A 23,653-nucleotide genomic window follows, 5' to 3' on the forward strand; every position below is an offset into this window, starting at 1 on the left:
CTAAATAGAACTTGAAAAGATATATTTTTTGAAATGTGATCGCGCAATTCAGATAGAGTTGACGCGCACTACAGCCTGCATGCCTCAATAAGTCATCCTCCCCTCGCTCTTACTTTTTTACCGTTCATCTAATGAATACACTGAGTATGGCTTTACCAAAACAATCATTGATGGCGAATAAAGTATCCATTATTCGAGTATGTAGATCGGATATATATATACATATATATATATATACCCGCGTATCGCAGCGAGAAGTAGTGTGTTAAAAAGCTAGAAAAGAAAAGGGAACATTTTAAAAATAACGTAACATGACTGTCAATATACAGTATTTGTTTTGTGAGTGTTACTGAGTGTTGCTGTCATCAAGGATTTGATTATCATTATTTCTTTCAATCAGGTTCGTATTTGTAGGATGTGTTGTGTTCAAGTTACATTCCGTGTTTGTCAATCGTTGTAAAGATGACAGGTTTCTTTCATCGATTCGTTTCTTACTGCATCAATAAACAGCTCGTCTTCTTCTTTATCTGAGACCTGACACACTGCATGCACGGGTTTTTTTACACTGTCTTCCTTTAGCGGGACATTGACTTTTTCCACCGTGTGCTTTGTTTCCGCAGTAGCTGGATTTATGAATATGCTTATCAGGCGCTTCATATTTTTGCTGCCTTTTCAATTGTGTAATTCGGTTTTGTTCAGCGCTTTGGAACTGTTGCCTTTTATCTGTGCACTCGTCAGTTCACGTGAGCCTCGGTGTACATGCATCGAAGGTTCCCAGCTGTGCTGGTGCCATCTCGTGCTATGTCCATGGCTGTATTTAATGTTACCTTAGTCCTGGCACTTAAAACTTTCTCTCGCAGTTTCGCTGAGTTTGTGTCAAACACCACCCTGACCATCTCATCTTCCTCTCCATAAACACAGTCCTTCACCCGTGAATATTTAGTGGGAGTTTGCTATTGGATTGCCGCTGACGGACGGCCTTATATGGGCAGGCACTAAATTACAAACGCCAGCGCAGCCTGTCTATGAACTTAATTTAAAGTGTAGGTTTACATCGTGCTTTGTTTCAGTAGCAGAACTCATGAATATGGTTGTATATGTCACTCGCCGCTTCTTATTGTTTCGCTGCCTTCTCAATTATATAATGCATGTTTTCTTCAGCGCATTTTGGAGGTCTTCCTGGTTTTCTATGTACTGCGTGATTACGTGGGAGGCGTGATGATGTCACACGAAACTCCGCCCCCACGGCATTCAAGCTCATCTCCATTACAGTAAATGGAGAAAACAGCTTCCAGTTATGACCATTACGCGTAGAATTTCGATATAAAACCTGCCCAACTTTTGTAAGGAAGCTGTAAGGAATGAACCTGCCAAATTTCAGCCTTCCACCCACACGGGAAGTTGGAGAATTAGTGATGAGTCAGTGAGTGAGTGAGTCAGTGAGTGAGTGAGGGCTTTGCCTTTTATTAGTATAGATATAGCAAAATACCTGCGATTGGCAGCGGAGAAGTAAAAAGAAAAGGAAACATTTTAATAATAATGTAACATGATTGACAATGTAATTGTTTTGTCATTGTCATGAGTGTTGCTGGCATATATATTATATATTGGAAAGTTCAATATGGCGGCTGACAGTTGCGTCATACCACCGAAATAAGTATGTACATTGGTTTTGGTTAGAGCAGGAAAGACGCCTACAAAATTTCGTGAAGATGGGCCCATGAATAAGAAAGTTCATTATGGCAGACGTTGTTGACCGTTACGTGTAGAATTTCAAAATGAATGCTTAATTTTTGTAAGTAAGCTGTAAGGAATGGGCCTGCCAAATTTCAGCCTTCTACCTACACTGGAAGTTGGAGAATTAGTGACGTTTGGAAAATTCAATATGGCGGCCGACAGTGGCGTCATACCACCGAAATAAGTATGCATTACATCGGTTTTGGTTAGCACAGGGAAGCCACTTACCAAATTTCGTGTAGATGGGGTCAGCCTTCTACCTACACGGGAAGTTTGAAAATTGGTGATGTTGGAAAGTTCAATATGGTGGCCGACAGTGGCGTCATACCATCGAAATAAGTAACTACAGCGGTTTCGGTTAGCACAGGGAAGCCGCGTACCAAATTTCGTGAAGATGGGGCCATAAATAAGAAAGTTCAACATGGCAGATGTTGTCGACCGTTATCGACCGTTACGTGTAGAATTTCGAAATGAAACCTGCTTAACTTTTGTAAGTATGCTGTAAGGAATAAGCCTGCCAAATTTCAGCTTTCTACCTACATGAGAAGTTGGAGATTTAGTGATGAGTCAGTGAGTAAGTCAGTGAGGGCTTTGCCTTTTATTATTATACTAGCAAAATACCAGCTTAGCATGAGAAGTAGTGTGTTGAAGAAGCAATGAAAAAGAAAAGGAAACATTTTGAAAATGACGTAACATGATTGTCAATGTAATTGTTTTGTCTCTGTTGTGAGTGATGCTGTCATATATATATATATATATATATATATATATATATATATATATATATACACACATACATATATACATATACACATACTGTATATACACACACACATATATACATACTGTATATACAACATATACATATATATATATATATATATATATATATATATATATATATATATATATATAGGGTGGGACTCGATTAAAAAATTAATCCAATTAATTAGAGGCTGTGTAAGAATTAATCTTGATTAATGTATGTAATCGACACGTAAATTTGCCCCAAATCGCAAATGTTTTTTTTTTTTATTAAAAACGGTTTTAGTGGGCTTACAGAATCAAATAATAGACATGGACATGAATATTGTAAACTGAAGCTGTTTTAATTTCTGAAAAAAAGCTTTTAAACTGCATTTGAATTCAAAACAGAAACAAAAATATCATCCCTGGTTAAAATTGGGCAGACTTAAAAATAAAGTGGTAGTTTAAGTACTTTAAGTACATTTTCAGAATAGTATTGTCTTTAAATAATAATAACCAAAATTTCAACATAAAGTGCAGTTTTCTTCTTAAAAAATAAGTCAGAAACATAAAAGGTAATTTGACCAGCTTACTCTTTAAACTCTGAGTAACATTAGCCAAAATTATTTTGTACATTAGGCTAAAACAGTGTGATCATTGAACATTTTGTAATTAGATGTATTTAGAATTACTAACGGTCACGGAAGTCCAATGATCCCCAGTAAGAGCCACAAAGTCCGCTTTCTGTAATGCATCTAATTTTGCTTGCTTTTCAGTGTGCACAAAACCATGCTTTTATCAAGGCTTCGCTCGGGTAGTCGAAATGATCAGTCGTAGGAACGCTTTATTCCGACTCTAACATTTTTGTAGCTGTGATGTGTGCATCAGTGTAATGGATGTACCAGGAAATCATGCATTGACAAAAGTTCCCGTTTGCTTGGAATTGAAAGTGTGATTAAATGCGTTATTTTTAGCGCGTTATGGAGTACATGCATCGAAGCTTCTCAGCTGTGCTTGTGCTAAGAAAGGGAAAATTTTAAAAATAAGGTAACATGATTCTGCGTTAACCTAATATTTTTCATACGTCCCAAACCAAGGAGATCGAAGGTAAAATGAATCGGTAGCGCGACATAGTCAGTACACCCCTCTCGAATCGAACCTCAATGTCGGCGTTAGAGGCTAGACTCTACAATTAGCCACAGCGTGTGGCTTGTCTATGCTAAAGTATGTATTGTAGATCGGGTATATATATACATTTATATATATATACCCGTGTACGCAGTGGAGAAGTAGAAGTTATGAAAAGAAAAGGGAACATTTTAAAAATAACGTAACATGATTGTCAATATACAGTAATTGTTTTGTGAGTGTTATTGAATGTTGCTGTCATCAAGGATTTGATTATCATTATTTCTTTCAATCAGGCTCGTATTTGTAGGATGTGTTCAAGTTACATTCCGTGTTTGTCAATCGCTGTAAAGATAAGAGGTTTCATTCATCGATTAGTTCCTTACTGCATCAATAAACAGCTCGTCTTCCTTTTATCTGTGATGTGACAAACTGCATGCACGGGTTTTTTTTACACTGTCTTCCTTTAGCAGGACATTCACTTTTTCCACCGTGTGCTTTGTTTCCGCAGTAGCTGCACTTATGAATATGATTGTATGTATAAGACGCTTCATATTTTTTGCTGCCTTCTCAATTGTGTAATTCGGTTTTTGTTCAGTACTCTTTGGAACTGTTGCTTTTGTCTGCGCATTGCGTCAGTTCACGTGAGCCGCTTGGTGTTCTTGCATCGAAGGTTCCCAGCTGTACTGGTGCCATCTCGTGTAATGTCAGCTAAGACCCGCACTTAAAACTTTCTCTCGCAGTTTCAATGAGTTTGTGCCAAACACCACCCTGACCATCTCATCTTCCTCTGCATAAGCACAGTCCTTCACCCGTGAACATTTACCGCAGTGTTTGTATTGGATTGCCGCTGATGGACGGCCTTATATGGGCAGGCACTAAATTACAAACGCTAGTGGCAGCCTGTCTATGAACTTAATTTAATATAAACTTACGGTTCACGCCGTGCTTTGTTTCCGCAGTAGCTGTACTTATGAATATGCTTGTATGCATCATTTGCTTCATAATGTTTTTCTGCCTTCTCAATTGTGAAATGGCGTTTTGTGCTCATCGCTGTTTGGAGTTCTTCCTTGTTCTCTACGTACTTACGTAGGAGGCGTGATGATGTCACACGAAACTCCACGCCATCTCCAACTCAAGACTCCATTACATTATATGGGGAAAAATAGCTTCCAGTTATGACCCTTATGCGTAGAATTTCGAAATGAAACCTGCCCAACTTTTGTAAGTAAGCTGTAAGGAATAAGCCTGCCAAATTTCAGCCTTCTACCTACACGGGAAGTTGGAGAATTAGTGATGAGTCAGTGAGGGCTTTGCCTTTTATTAGTGTATATATATATATATATATATATATATATATAAACTGCTCAAAAATTAAAGGAACACTTTGAAAACACATCAGATCTCAATTGGAAAAAGAAATCCTCCTGGATATCTATACTGATATAGACTGGGTAATGTGTTAGGAACGAAAGGATGCCACATCGTTTGATGGAACTGAAAATGATCAACCTACAGAGCCCTGAATTCAAAGACGCCCCAAAAATCAGAGTGAAAAAATTATGTGGCAGGCTAGTCCATTTTGCAACTCAAAATTGTACGCAGCACTTTGTATGGCCCCTGTGTTCTTGTATACATGCCTGACAACATCGGTGCATGCTTCTAATGAGATGACAGATGGTGTTGTGGGGGATCTCCTCCCAGATCTGGACCAGGGCATCACTGAGCTCCTGGACAGTCTGAGGTGCAACCTGGTGGCATTGGATGGACCAAAACATAATGTCCCAGAGGTGTTCTATTGGATTTAGGTCAGGAAAGTGTGGTGCCACATTAGGCCGGGCATTGTCGTGCATTAGGAGGAAACCAGGACCTACTGCACCAGCGTAGGGTCTGACAATGTGTTCAAGGATTTCATCTCGATACCTTATGGCAGTCAAAGCACCATTTCCTACGCAGTAGATGTCTGTGCGTCCCTCCATGGATATGCCTCCCCAGACCATCACTGACCCACCACCAAACCTGTCATGTTGAACGACGTTGCAGGCAGCATATCGTTCTCCTTGTCTTCTCCACACTCTTTCACGTCTATCACAGCTGCTCAGGGTGAACCTGCTCTCGTCTGTAAAAAGTACAGGGCACCAGTGGCAGACTTGCCAATTCTGGTGTTCTTGAGCAAATCCTAGTCGAGCTCCACGATGCTGGGCAGTGAGCACAGGGCCCACTACAGGACGTCGGGCCCTCAGGCCATCTTCATGAAGTCTGTTCCTGATTGTTTGGGTAGAGACATTCACACCAGTGGCCCTCTGGAGGTCATTCTGTAGGGAACGAGCAGTGCTCAGCCTGTTCCGCCTTGCACAAAGGAGCAGGTATCGGTCCTGCTGATGGGTTGAGGACCTTCTACGGCCCTGTCCAGCTCTCCGAGAATAACAGCCAGTCTCCTGAAATCTCCTCCATGTTCTGGAGATTGTGCTGGGAGACACATTAAACCTTCTTGCTGCAGCACGTGTGGATGTGCCATCCTGGAGAAGTTGGACAACCTGTGCAACTTCTGTAGGGTTAAGGAATCGCCTCATACTGCCAGTAGAGATAATTACTCAAGCCAAAACTAGCACGAGTGGAAAACCAGCCAAAAAAGATCAAGAGGGAGAAACTTGAAATGACCTCCACATGTAAAACCAGTCCTGTTTTGAGGGTTTTCTAATTGTTGCCACTTTAATGCACCTGTCGTTAAGTCCATGAACACCAATACAGCTGAAAGTGATTAACAATGACCTCAGCTGCTTAACCAACCAGAAAATTATCAGACAGGTTTAATTGATTTCATGCCAGGCCCAATAAAAAAAGTGTTCCTTTCATTTTTGTGAGCAGTGTATATGTGTGTGTATGTATATATATATATATATATATATATATATATATATATATATACACACACACACACACACACACACATATACACATATATATATATATATACATACATACATACACATATATACATATATATATATATATATGTATATATGTGTATGTATGTATGTATATATGTATATATATATGTATATATGTATATATGTATATGTGTGTGTATATATATATATATATATATATATATATATATATATATATATATATATATATATATATATATATATATATATATATATATATATATATATATATATATATATATATACTAGCAGAATACCAGCTTACTGGCGGAGAAGTAGTGTGTTAAAGAAGTTATGAAAAGAAAAGCAAACATTTTAAAAATAACGTAAGATGATTGTTAATGTAATTGTTTTGTCATTGATATGAGTGTTGTTGTCATATCTATCTATCTATATCTATATATATATATATATATATATATATATATATATATATATATATATATATATATATATATATATATATAGCTGCGATTGGCGGAGAAGTAAAAAGAAAAGGAAACATTTTAATAATAACGTAACATGATTGACAATGTAATTGTTTTGTCATTGTCATGAGTGTTGCTGGCATCTATACACATATATATATATACAGTTATATATATACACATATACACACATACATATACATATATACACATACTGTATATATACACACACATATATACATACTGTATATACAACATATACATATCTACATATATACTGTATATACACATATATATACAAATCTACATATATATCTACTATATATATATATTAGGTGGGACTCGATTAAAAAATTAATCCAATTAATTAGAGGCTGTGTAAGAATTAATCTTGATTAATCGTATGTAATCGCACATAAATTTGCCCCAAATCGCAAATGTTTTTTTTTTTTTTATTTAAAACGGTTTTAGTGGGCGACAGAATCAAATAATAGACATGGACATGAATATTGTAAACTGAAGCTGTTTTAATTTCTGAAAAAAAGCTTTAAACTGCATTTGAATTCAAAACAGAAACAAAAATATCATCCCTGGTTAAAATTGGGCAGACTTAAAAATAAAGTGGTAGTTTAAGTACTTTAAGTACATTTTCAGAATAGTATTGTCTTTAAATAATAATAACCAAAATTTCAACATAAAGTGCAGTTTTCTTCTTAAAAAAATAAGTCAGAAACATAAAAGGTAATTTGACCAGCTTACTCTTTAAACTCTGAGTAACATTAGCCAAAATTATTTTGTACATTAGGCTAAAACAGTGTGATCATTGAACATTTTGTAATTAGATGTATTTAGAATTACTAACGGTCACGGAAGTCCAATGATCCCCAGTAAGAGCCACAAAGTCCGCTTTCTGTAATGCATCTAATTTTGCTTGCTTTTCAGTGTGCACAAAACCATGCTTTTATCAAGGCTTCTCGGGTAGTCGAAATGATCAGTCGTAGGAGCGCTTTATTCCGACTCTAACATTTTTGTAGCTGTGATGTGTGCATCAGTGTAATGGATGTACCAGGAAATCATGCATTGACAAAAGTTCCGTTTGCTTGGAATTGAAAGTGTGATTAAATCGTTATTTTTAGCGCGTTATGGAGTACATGCATCGAAGCTTCTCAGCTGTGCTTGTGCTAAGAAAGGGAAAATTTTAAAATAACGTAACATGATTCTGCGTTAACCTAATATTTTTCATACGTCCCAAACCAAGGAGATGGGAAGGTAAAATGAATCGGTAGCGCGTACATAGTCAGTACATCCCTCTCGAATCGAACCTCGAATGTCGGCGTTAGAGGCTTAAGACTCTACAATTGCGCCACCGCTTGTCTATGCTAAAGTATGTATTGTAGATCGGGCTATAGATATACATTTATATATATACCCGTGTATCGCAGTGGAGAAGTAGAAGTTATGAAAAGAAAAGGGAACATTTTAAAAATAGCGTAACATGATTGTCAATATACAGTAATTGTTTTGTGAGTGTTATTGAATGTTGCTGTCATCAAGGATTTGATTATCATTATTTCTTTCAATCAGGCTCGTATTTGTACGATGTGTTCAAGTTACATTCCGTGTTTGTCAATCGTTGTAAAGATAAGAGGTTTCATTCATCGATTAGTTCCTTACTGCATCAATAAACAGCTCGTCTTCCTTTTATCTGTGATGTGACAAACTGCATGCACGGGTTTTTTTACGCTGTCTTCCTTTAGCGGGACATTGACTTTTTCCACCGTGTGCTTTGTTTCCACAGTAGCTGCATTTATGAATATGCTTATCAGGCGCTTCATATTTTTGCTGCCTTTTCAATTGTGTAATTCGGTTTTGTTCAGCACTCTTTGGAACTGTTGCTTTTTATCTGTGCACTGCATCAGTTCACGTGAGCCACTCGGTGTACTTGCATCGAAGGTTCCCAGCTGTGCTGGTGCCATCTCGTGCTATGTCCATAGCTTTATTTAATGTTACCTTAGTCCTGGCACTTAAAACTTTCTCTCGCAGTTTCGCTGAGTTTGTGTCAAACACCACCCTGACCATCTCATCTTCCTCTCCATAAGCACAGTCCTTCACCCGTGAATATTTACCCGTGGCAGTTTGCTATTGGATTGCCGCTGACGGATGGCCTTATATGGGCAGGCACTAAATTACAAACGCCAGCGGCAGCCTGTCTATGAACTTAATTTAAAGTGTAGGTTTACATCGCGCTTTGTTTCCGAAGTAGCAGAACTCGCTTCTTATTGTTTCGCTGCCTTCTCAATTATATAATGCATGTTTTCTTGGCGCTTTTTGAGGTCTTCCTGGTTTTCTATGTACTGCGTGATTACGTGGGAGGCGTGATGATGTCACACGAAACTCCGCCCCCACGGCGTTGAAGCTCATCTCCATTACAGTAAATGGAGAAAAACTGCTTCCAGTTATGACCATTACGCGTAGAATTTCGATATAAAACCTGTCCAACTTTTGTAAGGAAGCTGTAAGGAATCAACCTGCCAAATTTCAGCCTTCCACCCACACGGGAAGTTGGAGAATTAGTGATGAGTCAGTGAGTGAGTGAGGGCTTTGCCTTTTATTAGTATATATATCGCGCTTTGACTTTCGCGGTTTCACTCTATCGCGGATTTTAAATGTAAGCATATCTAAATATATTTCATGGATTTTTAAGCTGGTTACGCGCTTTCTGCGGACAATGGGTCTTTTAATTTAGGTTACATGCTTCCTCAGTTTGATTGCCCAGTTGATTTCATACAAGGGATGCTATTGGCGGTTGGCTTAAAAGCTACCTAATCAGTGCATGTATTACATTTTAACTAAAACTCCTCAATGCTATAAGATATGCTTCCCTCGTGGTGCTTGTTTGCTTCTCTCTATCTTTCTCACTCTCTCTGCCTGACGGAGGGGGTGTGAGCAGTGGGGCTGTTTGCACAGAGGACACGGACGCTCTTTTACAAAATGCCGCTTTATCGCGGTGCTTCTGTATACTTAAAAGTATGTATTGATTTTTTGATTGTTTGCTTTTCTTTGCGAGCTCTCTCTCTCTGACATTTTCTGCTCTGACGGCGGCTCCTTTAAAGATAAGATATATTTGCTTTCTTTTAATTGTGAGAAAGAACTGTCATCTCTGTCTTGTAATGGAGCACAGTTTAAACGTTTGACTAAAGGGTGTTATTTCATGTCTAGAGGGCTCTAATAATGTTAACAGTTTGGGAGAGTTTATAAGGGCTTAAAATATATAAAAATAACCATACAAACATATGGTTTCTACTTCGCGGATTTTCACCTATCGCGGGGGGGGTCTGGAACGCAACCTCCGCGATCGAGGAGGGATTACTGTATATATATATATATATATATATATATATATATATATATATATATATATATATATATATATATATATATATATATGTATGTATGTATGTGAAAATCCGCGAAGTAGAAACCATATGTTTGTATGGTTATTTTTATATATTTTAAGCCCTTATAAACTCTCCCACACTGTTTATAAATATTCCCCGCAGAGTTATACAGCATAATCCCTTTGTATTCTCTTAGATATTAGGTAAGTTTCATTGAAATTATGTATATAAACACACTGTTTATATACAGTAAAACCTAATTATTATTTTAAAGATGTGGAGTGTCTCCGATATCACATATGTTACAGCTATTACGACAGACAGGCCACCAGCAATAAATACGTACAATGCAAGAAAAATAGTATACAGTGTGTACAGTGACACTAAACGTACGTACATGTACTAAGTACTGTAAGTAGAAAATTAATTATGGTTACTCACCAACAATGACACGATGACTTGTCCGATAACAATGAGTTTAATTTTACTGCACAACAAAGGAGAGCATTACAGCAATTGTGTAGCACTGCCGTAGTTCTTCCTCTGACAGTCTTCAATCCAAATCCCTAAAGCAGATTCCATCCAGACTACTGCCTTATTACATCCACTTACAACTCGTTTTGAACCCTGGTTAAAAGGACACTGTGGCCGTAGATCTTATATTCCTTCCCTACTTTTTAACTAAAAAGAATCATAGCCTTCAACAAATCCAAAACTTTTACCTTTTCGGCAATCGTTAAAATCTTCCGTTTGCGCTTGGGCATGGCCCCTGAAGCAGGAGCAGATCGTTTTGGAGCCATAATGAAGGGCTTGACTATGCACAAAGATAAACACAAAAGAGCACAACTCTACACAGTGAAACACGTTGATGCTGAATGAGTGAGACGAAACTTCCTGGTTAACACTGCATTCAGCACGCAGGAACTTAACTGCGTGCTCTGATTGGTTAGCTTCTCAGTCATCCGCCAATAGCGTCCCTTGTATGAAATCAACTGGGCAAACCAACTGAGGAAGCATGTACAGGAAGTAAAAAGACACATTGTCCGCAGAACCCTTGAAGCAGCGAAAAATCCGCGTTACATATTTAGTTATGCTTTCATATAAAATCTGCGATAGAGTGAAGCCGCGAAAGTCGAAGCGTGATATAGCAAAGGATTACTGTGTGTGTGTATATATATATATATATATATATATATATATATATATATATATATATATATATATATATATATATATATAAATAAATACACTGGTTTGAATAAATCTGTTTAAACATATACATTGGTTTGTATAGGTACAGTCTGATATATCTATCCAGAGAAAGAGAGAGATACATTTGTCCAGATATATACAGGGTCCCTGTAAGTCTTTCTTTGTTAATCTGCCATTACAATAGCATCTTTCAAACTTGTTTATTCTGAGCAGGGTGCCAAGTATGAGAGCAATTTGCAGTGCAGAAATGTTCAAATAAAGCTTCAGAGGGTGAAGCAACAAATTTGTTCCAGCACTGCTTTTATACAGATAGAGAGTTTACAATTAATTAACAAAGGTTAAGACTCCTGTAGGAATTGTTTGCATCACTTTTGAAGGAGCTTAACTTCTATTGGTGCAGAGAAGCTGGAAGCCGTTAACCCATTCCTTGTTCTAGAAAAACATCCACATTTTTCAGTTTTTGGTAATCACACACACATTTTATTTATAATAAATCTATACTAATAAAAGGTAAAGCCCTGACTGACTGACTCATCACTAATTCTCCAACTTCCAGTGTAGGTAGAAGGCTGAAATTTGGCAGGCTCATTCCTTACAGCTTACTTACAAAAGTTAAGCATGGTTTCATTTCGAAATTCTACGCGTAACAGTCATAACTGAATCCTACTTACATACATACAGTGGTGTGAAAAACTATTTGTCCCCTTCCTGATTTCTTATTCTTTTGCATGTTTGTCACACAAAATGTTTCTGATCATCAAACACATTTAGCCATTAGTCAAATATAACACAAGTAAACACAAAATGCAGTTTTTAAAATGATGGTTTTTATTATTTAGGGAGTAAAAAAAATCCAAACCTACATGGCCCTGTGTGAAAACGTAATTGCCCCCTTGTTAAAAAATAACCTAACTGTGGTGTATCACACCCAAGTTCAATTTCCGTAGCCACCCCCAGGCCTGATTACTGCCACACCTGTTTCAATCAAGAAATCACTTAAATAGGAGCTGCCTGACAGAGAAGTAGACCAAAAGCACCTCAAAAGCTAGACATCATGCCAAGTTCCAAAGAAATTCAGGAACAAATGAGAACAGACGTAATTGAGATCTATCAGTCTGGTAAAGGTTATAAAGCCATTTCTAAAGCTTTGGGACTCCAGCGAACCACAGTGAGAGCCATTATCCACAAATGGCAAAGACATGGAACAGTGGTGAACCTTCCCAGGAGTGGCCGGCCGACCAAAATTACCCCAAGAGCGCAGAGACAGCTCATCCGAGAGGTCACAAAGACCCCAGGACAACGTCTAAAGAACTGCAGGCCTCACTTGCCTCAATTAAGGTCAGTGTTCACGACTCCACCATAAGAAAGAGACTGGGCAAAAACGGCCTGCATGGCAGATTTCCACGATGCAAACCACTGTTAAGCAAAAAGAACATTAGGGCTCGTCTCAATTTTGCTAAGAAACATCTCAATGATTGCCAAGACTTTTGGGAAAATACCTTGTGGACTGATGAGACAAAAGTTGAACTTTTGGAAGGCAAATGTCCCGTTACATCTGGCATAAAAGGAACAAAGCATTTCAGAAAAAGAACATCACACCAACAGTAAAATATGGTGGTGGTAGTGTGATGGTCTGGGGTTGTTTTGCTGCTTCAGGACCAGGAAGGCTTGCTGTGATAGATGGAACCATGAATTCTACTGTCTACCAAAAAATCCTGAAGGAGAATGTCCGGCCATCTGTTCATCAACTCAAGCTGAAGCGATCTTGGGTGCTGCAACAGGACAATGACCCAAAACACACCAGCAAATCCACCCCTGAATGGCTAAAGAAAAACAAAATGAAGACTTTGGAGTGGCCTAGTCAAAGTCCTGACCTGAATCCAATTGAGATGCTATGGCATGACCTTAAAAAGGCGGTTCATGCTAGAAAACCCTCAAATAAAGCTCAATTACAACAATTCTGCAAAGATGAGTGGGCCAAAATTCCTCCAGAGCGCTGTAAAAGACTCATTGCAAGTTATCTCAGACGCTTGATTGCAGTTATTGCTGCTAAGGGTGGCCCAACCAATTAGGTTCAGGGGGCAATTACTTTTTCACACAGGGCCATGTAGGTTTGGATTTTTTTTTCTCCCTAAATAATAAAAACCATCATTTAAAAACTGCAGTTTGTGTTTACTTGTGTTATATTTGACTAATGGTTAAATGTGTTTGATGATCAGAAACATTTTGTGTGACAAACATGCAAAAGAATAAGAAATCAGGAAGGGGGCAAATAGTTTTCACACCACTGTATATACGGCCATAGCCTGCAGCTCGGTCGCCGTGTGAGGAGGAGTTGCGTCACCCATTACCACGCCTCCCACGTAGTTGGCTGCCTGACTATATTGCGTCCCCCATACCCACACTTCCCACGTAATTGAGTGCCTGCCCATATAAGGCCGTCCGTCACCAGCAATCCAATAAACACGCTGCTGCTACGAGGCGTTTGTCATGCCTAAAACGAATACGATTTTCGCGAGATACAAGTTTAGTGAGAAGACGCAAGGTATAAATGAGACTTTTGATCACTTTGTAACAGAGTTAAAATTGCTACTGAAGGACTGTGCTTATGCAAACGAAGATGAGATGGTCAGGGATAGAATAGTGTTTGGCACAAACTCAGCGTAAGTGCGACAGAAACTTTTAAGTGCCGGGTCTGAGCTAACATTAAATAAAGCCGTGGACATCGCAAGATCGCATGAGATAGCACAACCACAGCTGAGAACCTTCGATGCATGTACTCTGAGCAGCTCACATGAACCGACTGTGAACGCAGTACGCACACAAAAAGCAAGAGCTCCAAACAGCGCTGAGCAAAAAACGCATTACACAATTGAGAAGGCAGCAAAAGAATATGAAGCGTGTGACGCATACAAGCATATTCATAAGTGCAGGTACTGCGGAAACAAAGCACATGGTGGAAAAAGTCAATGTCCAGCTAAAGGTAGACAGTGTAAAAAATGTGGTAAATTGAACCACTTCGCTAAATTTTTCAGGACTGGGAAAGGTAAACCCGTGCATGCAGTGTGTGATGTCTCAGATAACGAGGAAGACAAGCTGTTTATTGATAAAGTAAGAAAGGAACAACCCTCTGAATCTGAACAAGCCTTTGTAGACACATAAATAGGAAAGAAAGGTGTAAAGCTCAAGATTAAATTAAGTTCATAGACACGCTGCCGCTAAATATTCACAGGCAAATCCACAACTTAATACCGGGAATGCCTGTTAAACAACTTAGATTCACGAGTACCGATTTGGGTAGTGAACACTTCAATGAATGAAACCTGTTATCTTTACAACGGGTGACAAAAACGGAATATAACTTGAACACAACACATCCTCCAAATACGAACCTGATTGAAAAAAATAAAGATAATCAAATCCTTGATGACAACAACACTCATAACAGTCACAAAACAATTACATTGACAATAATGTTACGTTATTTTTAAAATGTTTCCTTTTCTTTTTCATAACTTCTTTAACACACTACTTCTCCACTGCGAAGCGTGGGTATTTTGCTAGTGTATAATAGATAGATAGATAGATAGATCTATATATATATATATATATATATATATATATATATATATATATATATATATACTAATAAAAGGCAAAGCCCTCACTCACTCACTCACTCACTCCTTGACTCATCACTAATTCTCCAACTTCCCGTGTAGGTAGAAGGCTGAAATTTGGCAGGCTCATTCCTTACAGCTTCCTTACAAAAGTTGGGCAGGTTTTATTTTGAAATTCTACGCCTAATGGTCATAACTGGAAGGTATTTTTCTCCATTAGCTGTAATAGAGTTGAGCTGGAAAGGCGTGGGGGCGGAGTTTCGTGTGACATCATCACGCCTCCCACGTAATCACGTGAACTGACTGTCAGCGCGTGCGTAGAAAACCAGGAAGACCTCCAAAAAGCGCTTAAGAAAACATGCATTATATAATTGAGAAGGCAGCGAAACAATAAGAAGGGAGCAAGTGACATATACTACCATATTCATGAGTGCAGCTACCTCAGAAAGAAAGCAAGGTGTAAACCTAAACTTTAAATTAAGTTCATAGACAGGCTACGCTGGCGTTTCACTGCCCACAGGTAATGCACGGGATACAAGTTTAATGAGAGGGCGGGATATAAGCGAGTTTTGATCACTTTGTAACTAAGTTAAAATTGTAGGTGAAGGGGTGTGCTTATGCAAATTCCGAGACTGTGTTTGTGGGGATTGACAGTTAAGGTGGTTGGGGGAGTCACGTCATCATCTCCCCTCCCATTCATCTTATTTCACTCTGAGCTGAGCTCCGCGGCTAACGCCGTCTTCCGAAGCAACTTCGTCAGACTGCCACCAAATACTCACAGAAAAATCCACAAGTTAATACACACGCTCTCTCTAGAGTTTCTACACACTGAATCCTCCAGGCACTACTTACAAAAGGTCACATTGACAATCGTGTTACGTTATTTTTAAAATCTTTCCTTTTCTTAGCACAAGCACAGCTGAGAAGCTTGATGCATGTGCTCCATAGCGTTAAAAATAATGCATTTAATCACACTTTGCATTACAAGCAAAGGGGAACTTTTGTCAATGCATGATTTCCTGGTACACCGATTACATTGATCAGCGCATCCCGATTCATTTTACCCTCGCACCACCTTAGTTTGAGAAGAAGTATGAAAAAATATGAGGTTAACACAGAAAAACAGATCACCAATTCAAGCTTTATGAATAATCGATTAAGCCATCAATAATTGTTTTGGTAAAGCCATCCTCCTTCCATTTTATAATTTTTCCGCCACTAGCCATGATTAAATGAGCGGTAAAAAGTAAGAGCAAAGCGAGGGTGACTTATTTAGGCAGGCATATATATGACAGCAACACTCATGACAATGTCAATCATGTTACGTTATTATTAAAATGTTTCCTTTTCTTTTCATTACTTCTTTAACACACTACTTCTCCGCTCTGGCGGGTATTTTGCTATATATATATGAATGACCTCCAAAGAGCGCTGAGACTTTTGATATCATGAGCGTGTCTGCAAAACTGGGGTCTCCTGCCCAGCAAAAGTCGAGCAGCCAGCGTGCGTGCATAGCTGTGCCGGCCTTTGAGACGCTGACTGCGCTTCTGCCTTAAGTCAAAGTGAGCACTTTTAATTTTTTTCATCCTCCCTCTGCGCTATAGCCCAGACAAGTGCAAACACGGCACCCCTTTTCTACACCACGGCAAAATAATATTAAGGCGATTCACACTTTCTTTTGCACGTATACGATTATGAGGTCCTCACCTCGGATTATGAAGACACGCACAGGAGTGGAGGACTGACAGTGCCATCACAGCCGATTAATGGCGGGGACGTCTCACCAGTCTACACAAGACCCACCGCGACTGTCCCCAAAAGGCGATCATAACGTCAGCGAACACATCTCTATACTATATAAAAGAAAAGGCAACTTTCCTTTCTTTACACCTTTTTTCCTTTTATCCCAAACCAAAGCCTTTCTCTCTTAACACTGCAGAGGACACAAAACTAATTTTCTTTAAATGCCGGTAAGGCACATTACCAGAGGCACAAATTTGAGCGTTCACATAGAAAATGTAATTTCAATGTACCTGTACTTCTTAAAACGTTAATGTTTTACTGTTTAATAACTTATAGACTATAATTTATTATTTTCCCCTTGCACTCAGTGACCAAACCTATACACACACATATAGACACATACTGTACAAACATACACACAAGTATATGTATGTGTATATATATACACACACACATATATATATAATTTGTGTGTGTGTATGTATGTGTGTGTATATATGATGTAAATAGGTATGTATGTGTATATATATATATATATATATGTGTATATGTAGATATGTATATAGATATGAAGATATGTATGTGTATGTATGTGTGTGTGTGTGTGTGTGTGTGTGTGTGTGTGTGTGTGTGTGTATATATATATGACAGCAGCAATCCAGCTGTGAGAAAACAGTAAAAGGAGGCGTGTCAGACGTCGTGGTACATTTTCTGATGCAGCTAGATGAAAATAACTTTGTGACGCTGCCACCAAATACACAAACAATTACTTTGACAATCATGTTACATTATTTTTAAAATGTTTCCTTTTCTTTTTCATAACTTCTTTAACACATGACATGCACAAGCGGCCTTGGTATTTTGCTCTCTCTCTATATATATATCTATATCTATATCTCTATCTCTCTCATATATATATATATATCTATATCTCTCTATATATATCTATATCTATATATATCTATATCTATATCTATATCTATCTCTCTATATATATATCTCTCTATCTATCTATCTATATCTATATATACACATACACACACACACACACATACATACATACACACACGTCCAAAAAATATAGACTAGACTAAACATCCCTGCTAAAAATTAAAAACCACAATAACCATTTTTACAGGTGAGCCCAGGGAGATTTTAGGTTTTGTTGCTTTCCTTTTTTGTTAATACTTTTGTTTACATTTCCCTGCCATTCTTTGTACATTTTTTATTACAGAATAAATCTTTTTATAATCTGTGACCTCATTGTAGTAATTCCCATTACAAAAATTTTCAGAAGTAGTTCCGGTTTTGATAATGGATTTAAATCAAGAAAAATCAGTAATTATTCCAAAGGTTCCACATAGAATCTGCACAAACTTCAAACCCAGTGGATGCATTAGTAGTTTGGTTCTCTCTGTTGAGATTTCTTCTGTCCCTTGGCGCTCTGTGATTTATCGTTAAAACAGTTTCATCCTCAAATTTAAAAGCAGTGCAGAAAACAAAGCAGTCCTCAAATCAACCCATGTATCTAGCTATCTCAGAATAAATTGGATATAAAAAACACTTCAGTATATAATGTATTTTTATATTACAATATACAACTATACAATATACCACTTAAACATAAAAACAAAACAAAGCAGCCAATCTGGGGCTTTTTTTTTTAATCTAAATTGATGGGTATTAAAAGGTATAATATTACTCTTAGCTGTACACGGATGGTTTCATATTTCGTGAACATCACCTCACTTTATATAATTATACTTTGATATCAATCTAGATACTTAAGCAGCTAAGGATTAATAGGAATCTGAAGAATTATGCTTACTGTTGCTGGACTTGAGGTCACGGTGTAGAATGGGTACGATGGCCTCACAATGTAGGTAGTGCATCCCTCTTGCAATCTGTACAGCCCAGTCAACAAGCACATTTGGAGGAATTCTTTTTCCTGACAGTACCCGATTGAGAGAACCCCCACGAGCATATTCCATGACAAGGCAAAGGTTGGGCTCTTGCAAGCAAACTCCACACAGACCCATAATGTTAGGGTGCCGCAGCATTGCAAAAAGCTTTGCTTCTTGTCGGACATTTTCCAGCGTCTGGTCAACTTCTTCATCTGGGTCTCTTCTGGCTGCCTTGACTGCCACTTCTTCACCACACCAAACAGCCCTATACACTTTTCCAAAACCACCAACTCCAATAATCTCTTCCAGGACCAGCTCAGTAAAATCAATTTCCAAAACTGTCAAAAGGCAAAAGTGAAAAGAAAAAAAAATATTAGTACATATCAGCATAATCTGACTGTCAAATATATATAATAATCACATTAAAAATGTTTTTGTTCCACCCATAGCTCTGGTTTTTTAAACAAAACACTCTCCAGTACATATTACTCAAATGTGCCGTTCTAGGTTTGCTGAAGCTACACTTTATCATAAAACTAGCAAAATACCCGCACTTCGCAGCGGAGAAGTAGTGTGTTAAAGAAGTAATGAAAAAGAAAAGGAAACATTTTAATAATAACGTAACATGATTGACAATGTAATTGTGTTGTCATTGACATGAGTGTTGCTGGCATATACATATATATATATATATATATATACATATATATATATACATATATATATATATATATATATATATATATATATATATATATATATATACATATATATATATATATATATACATATATATATATATATATATATATATATATATATATATATATATATATATATATATAGTGGAAGTTGGCCCGGACACAGACAGGCAGACACGTTCATGTCACCCACAAACACGTTTATTTACAATATTTACAGATTATTTGGTCACACAGACCCAAATAATGGTCACTAAGACCCAGTCCAAACAGTGCACACAAACCCCAAACACAGTCCTGGCCACAATGCCTTGTCTTCGGGTCGCCTCCACTCTCATCTGCCTCGTCCTCCTTCCACCCGACTCCAGCCTCGAATGAATGGAGACGGCCCCTTTTATATGGTTCCCGGATGAGCACCAGGTGTTCCCGGCATTCCTCCTCTGGCCACGCCCCAGTGTGGCGGAAGTGCCGGCTGTCCTCCCGGCTGCTCTCCGGGCGCCGTCATAAACCTTCCCCCCAGCACTTCCTGGTGTGGCGTAAGTGCTGGGGTAACAGGTCCCCAAGGCATTGGGGCCTCCTGAGTGGTGACCACGGGCCCTACAGGGTGGAGCTTCCATACCCTGTACCCGTGGCCCCAGAGCAACCAAGGCAACCCCATGTGATCCAGGGTGGGTGCAGACCCACATCCGTCCTTCATGTCGTCCCGGCGGGTCATGGCCCCTGGCATCCCTGACAATAATAATAAATATATATATATATATATATATATATATATATACACAAAACCGGATTCCAAAAATTTGGGACACTATACAAATCGTGAATAAAAACTGAATGCAATGATGTGGAGGTGCCAACTTCTAATATTTTATTCAGAATAGAACATAAATAACAGAACAAAAGTTTAAACTGAGAAAATGTATCATTTTAAGGGAAAAATATGTTGATTACGAATTTCATGGTGTCAACAAATCCCAAAAAAGTTGGGACAAGGCCATTTTCACCACTGTGTGGCATCTCCCCTTCTTCTTGCAACACTCAGACGTCTGGGGACCGAGGAGACCAGTTTCTCAAGTTTAGAAATAGGAATGCTCTCCCATTCTTGTCTAATACAGGCCTCTATTTCCTTTACAGTAGCATTCCTGTTTGTGGTGCAGTGTCGTTTAAGGGCCTCGGAGATCACGGGCATCCAGTATGGTTTTACGGCCTTGACCCTTACGCACAGAGATTATTCCAGATTCTCTGAATCTTCAGATGATGTTATGCACAGTTGATGATGATAGATGCAAAGTCTTTGCAATTTTTTGCTGGGAAACACCTTTCTGATATTGCTCCACTATCTTTCTGCGCAACATTGTGGGAATTGGTGATCCTCTTCCAATCTTGGCTTCTGAGAGACACTGCCACTCTGAGAAGCTCTTTTTATACCCAATCATGTTGCCAATTGACCTAATTAGTGTTTATTGATCTTCCAGCTCTTCGTTATGCTCAAATTTACTTTTTCCAGCCTCTTATTGCTACTTGTCCCTTTTTTGGGATTTGTTGACACCGTGAAATTTTAAATCAACATAGGCCAAAATGGGCCAAAAAAGAGATTTAACTGACTCTGAAAAGTCAAAAATTGTAAAAAGTCTTTCAGAGGGATGCAGCACTTTTGGAATTGCTAAGATATTGGTGTGTGATCACAGAACCATCAAACATTTTGTTGCAAATAGTCAACAGGGTCGCAAGAAACGTGTTGAGAACAAAAGATGCAAATTAGCTGCCAAAGATTTGAGAAGAATCAAACGTGAAGCTACCAGGAACCCATTATCCTCCAGTACTTTCATATTCCAGAGCTGCAGCCTACCTGGAGTGCCCAGAAGTACAAGGTGTTCAGTGCTCAAAGACATGGCCAAGGTAAGGAGGGCTGAAACCCAACCACCACTGAACAAGAAACATAAGTTGAAACGTCAAAACTGGGCCAAGAAATATCTGAAGACAGATTTTTTTCAAATGTTTTATGGACCGATGAGATGAGAGTGACTCTTGATGGACCAGATGGATGGACCTGTGGATCAGTAATGGGCACAGAGCTCCACACCAACGTGTAGGTGGGGTACTGGTATGAGCTGGTATTTTTAAAGATGAGCTAGTTGGACCCTTTTGCATTGAAGATGAACTCAAAATCAACTCCCAAACCTACTGCCAGTTTTTCGAAGACACTTTCTTCAAACAGTGATACAGGAAAAAGACCATGATTTTTATGCAGGCCAATGCTCCATCACTTGCATCGAAGTTCTCCACTGCGTGGCCAGCCAGTAAAGGCCTTAAAGATGAAGGAATAATGACATGGCCCCCCTTCCTCATCTGACCTAAACCCTATCGAGAACTTGTGGGCACTTCTTAAACGCTAGATTTACGGGGGAGAAAAACAATACACCTCTCTGAAGAGTGTCTGGGAGGCTGTAGTCACTGCTCCACAAAAAGCTGATCGTCAACAGATCAAGAAACTGACAGACTCCATGAATGGAAAGGCTTATGACTGTTATTGGAAAGAAGGGTCGCTATATTGGTCATTCATTGATTGATTTATTTATTTTTTTTGAAATGTCAGAGATGTTTATTTGTAAATTTTGAGGTGTTTGTTTATTATTCTCACTATAACAGATAAAATAAACAAGTGAGATGGGAAAATTTTCATTTTTCCTTTAGTTGCATAATAAATCTGCACACTAATAGTTGCCTAATAATTGTGCGCACATATGTATTCCCTGATGATGTTCACACTCACATTTCCGTTGTGAAACATTCAGGTTTATTAACATTTTGGATTCACTGATAGCACTGTGTTTGTTCCATATTAAAATTAATCCTCAAAAATACAAATTGCCTAATAATTCTGCAATCCCTGTACATACACATACACACATACATACATACACATATATATATATATATATATATATACATACATATATACACACACACACATACACACACACAGTGGAACTTTGGTTCACAAACGTCTCGGTTCACGACCAAAATGTTCGCCAAATGAAGAAGCCAGTTTCCCTTTCTGTTTGTGCGCTCGTTTTGCATTGTTCTCGGTCAGACTGCCTGTCTGCTGCAGAGAGAGAGAGCGAGAGAGCCACGTGTCTGCTGGGGAGGGGGAGATTGCTGCACATGTTTGCCTGCCTGTCTGTGCCGGGGGTGGAGTTGGGGGATGGTTCGTGTGCACATACTGCCTGCATTCTGCCGAAGGGGAGGTGGGGTACAAGAAAGAAAGAAAGAAAGAGAGAGAGAGACGCTCCCTGTTCATTGTTCTCAGTCAGACGTGCGTGCTTTAACTACACTCTCTTTGTGCTCTACAGTATTTCGTGTGCTTTTGCAGTTAACTATGGCTTCTAAGCAAGTGAAGAGTGGTGAGAAGAAAGTTTTGAAGAAAACTGAAATCGAAGTAAAGAAAGAAATTATTGAAAAGTCTGAGCGTGGCGTTCGTGTTACTGATCTTGCCACCGAGTACAAGAAGTCAAAATCTACGATTTCGACTATTCTAAAGCAGAAAGAATCTATTAAAGCAGCTGATATTGCAAAAGGAGTTACAGTGTTAACCAGGCAGAGGCTTCAAGTGCTGGAAGAGGTGGAAAAACTGTTTACCAGTTTATTCATTTACCAATTTGAGAACCCTCATGCTTTCAAGCAGCACAATGTAAACAAAGCCAGACTGCCAGTAATGTGGAGGGCAAACACGAAGGGTTGGGTCACAAGAACTTTCTTTTTGGAATGGCTGCATGAGGCTTTCGCTCCCACCAGCTAAACAGCTAAAACACCAGAAACCCAAGAAATCACAAGAGAGAAAACACCTGAAGGAAAACACTTCATGCCAGAACTCGACTCATGCAAGGTTAGTTTTCTTGGTGGTTTTTGTATTACGGATTTTTCAAAGTTAATTTTTCAGTTCGTGGCGTGAATTGTTGCAATGTTACTTTTCTCTTTTTTCAAATGTTCGCCTTTTTCCCTGTGCTTAAAACTCATTTTAAAAAAAGTGTTTACAGCGATCGGGCTGTAAGGCTATACCTGTTTTTACATTCTGCTAATTATA

The 23,653-nt window shown here is 38.6% G+C and overlaps 1 protein-coding gene across 2 annotated transcripts in view; it reads right to left on the reverse strand.

Moving 5' to 3' along the window:
* Positions 1-23,653, reverse strand: part of map3k9 (mitogen-activated protein kinase kinase kinase 9) — a 150,514-nt gene that overhangs the window by 113,447 nt on the left and 13,414 nt on the right. For both annotated transcript variants that reach the window (XR_005631310.1, XM_039741833.1), the window contains exon 2: positions 18,793-19,206. Coding sequence is in view for 1 of the 2 variants with exons in the window: in XM_039741833.1 (XP_039597767.1) it covers positions 18,793-19,206 (414 nt within the window). In the remaining variant the exon portion in view is untranslated. The remainder of the gene's footprint in view (positions 1-18,792; positions 19,207-23,653) is intronic.

Source organism: Polypterus senegalus, chromosome 18 (assembly GCF_016835505.1).
Source record: "Polypterus senegalus isolate Bchr_013 chromosome 18, ASM1683550v1, whole genome shotgun sequence".
Taxonomy (NCBI): domain Eukaryota; kingdom Metazoa; phylum Chordata; class Cladistia; order Polypteriformes; family Polypteridae; genus Polypterus; species Polypterus senegalus.